Raw genomic sequence first — 2,482 nt, 5'->3', positions numbered from 1 at the left:
TATATATATATATATATATGTATACATATACATTATATATATATATGTATACATATATATTATATATATATATATATATATATATATATATATGCACACTCACATACACGCTTTTTTTTCTTGTTTATTTTCAGGAAGACCTTTTAGAAGAACTGAAGGAGAAGACTGCAGAAGCTAGTCAACAGAAAGCTTTCTTAGACAACTTATTGTCTGCTGTTGTAAAGCATGCTCCTTGGCTTCTTGACGATGTCGATGCTGATTTAGAGAGTATAGCAATGATGTCTCATGGAGAGCAGTGGTGTTAGGGAATTTCGCTCTGATGTCCTTAACAATGACATCCTAATTATGTTCTTAGTTTTGTTTCTGTGACTTAATAACGTTTTTATAATTTTCTTTTATTAATTGGATATTTCTACCTGAGTGTAGGGAGGGAATATAAAACCTTAGGAGGAAGGGTGAAAAGTAATAATAATAATAATAATAATAATAATAATAATAATAATAATAATATTAATAATAATGATGTTACAAATGAAAATAAGAACGAAGGTTCAGTTCTTTGATTTATTTTTAATATCATATGTTTTAAAGTTTACAGTAAAATAATTGCTCTTATTTTTGTTTTACACATACTCATAAACACACACACACATGCATGCATACATACACAACACACTCACACACATACACTGACATACAGATACAGCAACATGCACTTGAATCTCATCACATCTCTCTAACCCTAAATCTTCAAACTGGATTCCTTTTTCATACTAATCTTAAATGACTATTTTTCAACAACATGGAACCTAGTTGTTTAGTCCCCGTGCAGTCATGATTTCACATTTAATCAAAAGCATTCCACCTATGGCTAGCCAGTTTTTTCATACCAAGGATAACACTGTCCATTTGTTTCTTCTTTTGGTTTCAAGATAATAAAGGTGGATTTCAAGGAAATTGCCAGCTATTTCTTGCAGTTCAGATTAAAACCTAATTCTCAAACCACTTAATTAAATATTTTCAGAAATATTTATCCAGTTTCTCAGATTCTCTGAGGTCCTTAACGAGAGTTACAGCAGAAGAACTTACCCAAGGTCCCATTATATATTTGCACTCTCTCACATGTATACTTGTATATACAAACTCATGCTAAATTATATACACACATATGAAACACAAACAAAATCTAAGTAGGTCGTTTCAAGGTCGATATTATTGTTTCAAATTTTCTAGCTAAAAGCAACTAAAATCTATAAAGAATATCTTTAGATTTTCATGTCTTACCACAGTGGAGTCTGGTTGTACTCAAGTTTTGGCATTAGTTACCAAAGTGTTTTAGGGTTAGTTATCACTGTATTTTAGTTTGAAGTATCTCAAAACTAATTAGTTCATAAGGTTTACATCACTTGACAGAATCTTTATGAAGTATTTTGAATTTCTAATGTGATCTCATCAAATACAGTTCATCTCTTCACAAGCTTTACTCATGGACAGTCAAAATAAATACTATATCTATGGCAGTTTCACAGTATTATTGCTGCTTTTAGTGTCCTAGCTACACACATTGTCATCTGGTACTTCCAGATAGGTGAACTTTTCCATTGAGATTTAAATATCAAAAGCATAGATACACTGCAATATTGCTAAGACTGAATTCAGAGTGTTGGTAGTTCTGTATTCTCTCAGCTCTGCTGTCTGAAACTCTTTGATTTTTATATATTATATTTATCCTTAGAATAAGACATCTATTCATTTATGCTTGCCACTGTTTGCCTAGCTGACAAACAAGCTCTACAGCAACACTCCATGGCTGAGTGATTTTGCAATATCAAATCCAGTCATCTATAAAATAAGCAGTATGACATCAAGCCAACACATTAGCTCTACTTGCTAAAATAACAGCTAATTCTTCCTCAAACCACAACCTATATATTGAAAAATGAAGGACATATGGGATAGTATAGTCCTTGATATACAAAAAAAAAATGAGATCATCATAGCTGGAATGCCTTCTTTCATAGACCTGTTCAGTCAGTACTAGCCTGGGGCTAAACGATGATTACAACAAAAACACCAAACACTATACAATTGTCTCTCAATTTAGAGAAACTGTCTTTCAGCTGTATGAATTGAGAAATAGGCATATTGTTGAGATTAATGCTTGGATTGTGAATAAAGTTATTCTTGATCAATTAACATTCAATCATTAAACTATAAAACTCATCTGCATTGCAGAACTGTTAAGCCAACAAACCTACTGGATTGGCAGAATTTTTTCCAGATCTTTACATTCTGAATTCAAATTCCACCACAGTCAGCTATGTATTTCAACATCCCAGGGTTCACAAAATAAAGTGTTAATCAAGTATCAAGGTCGATTTAATCAATTAACCCCCTTCCTCTAAAATTTCAGGTCTTGTGCTTATGTTAGAAACAATTATTATTATTATTATTATTATTATTATTATTATTATTATTATTA

General features: G+C 31.2%; 1 protein-coding gene across 6 annotated transcripts in view; it reads left to right on the top strand.

The window, feature by feature from the left end:
• The window catches only part of LOC106871175 (uncharacterized), a 181,712-nt gene that overhangs the window by 169,022 nt on the left and 10,208 nt on the right, over positions 1 to 2,482 (top strand). For 3 of the 6 annotated variants that reach the window (XM_052970650.1, XM_052970649.1, XM_052970654.1), the window contains one exon: positions 135 to 1,875. The exons of 2 other annotated variants lie outside the window; for them this stretch is intronic. In XM_052970650.1, the coding sequence (XP_052826610.1) occupies positions 135 to 305 (171 nt within the window). In that variant the 3' untranslated portion in view covers positions 306 to 1,875. Of the gene's footprint in view, positions 1 to 134; positions 1,876 to 2,482 lie in introns of those variants that run through there. One more of the 6 variants, XR_008264888.1, reaches the window with a different exon arrangement.

The sequence above is a fragment of the Octopus bimaculoides genome, chromosome 9 (genome assembly GCF_001194135.2).
Source record: "Octopus bimaculoides isolate UCB-OBI-ISO-001 chromosome 9, ASM119413v2, whole genome shotgun sequence".
In the NCBI taxonomy this organism is placed as follows: domain Eukaryota; kingdom Metazoa; phylum Mollusca; class Cephalopoda; order Octopoda; family Octopodidae; genus Octopus; species Octopus bimaculoides.
This window is presented reverse-complemented; position numbering and strand designations above follow the sequence as displayed.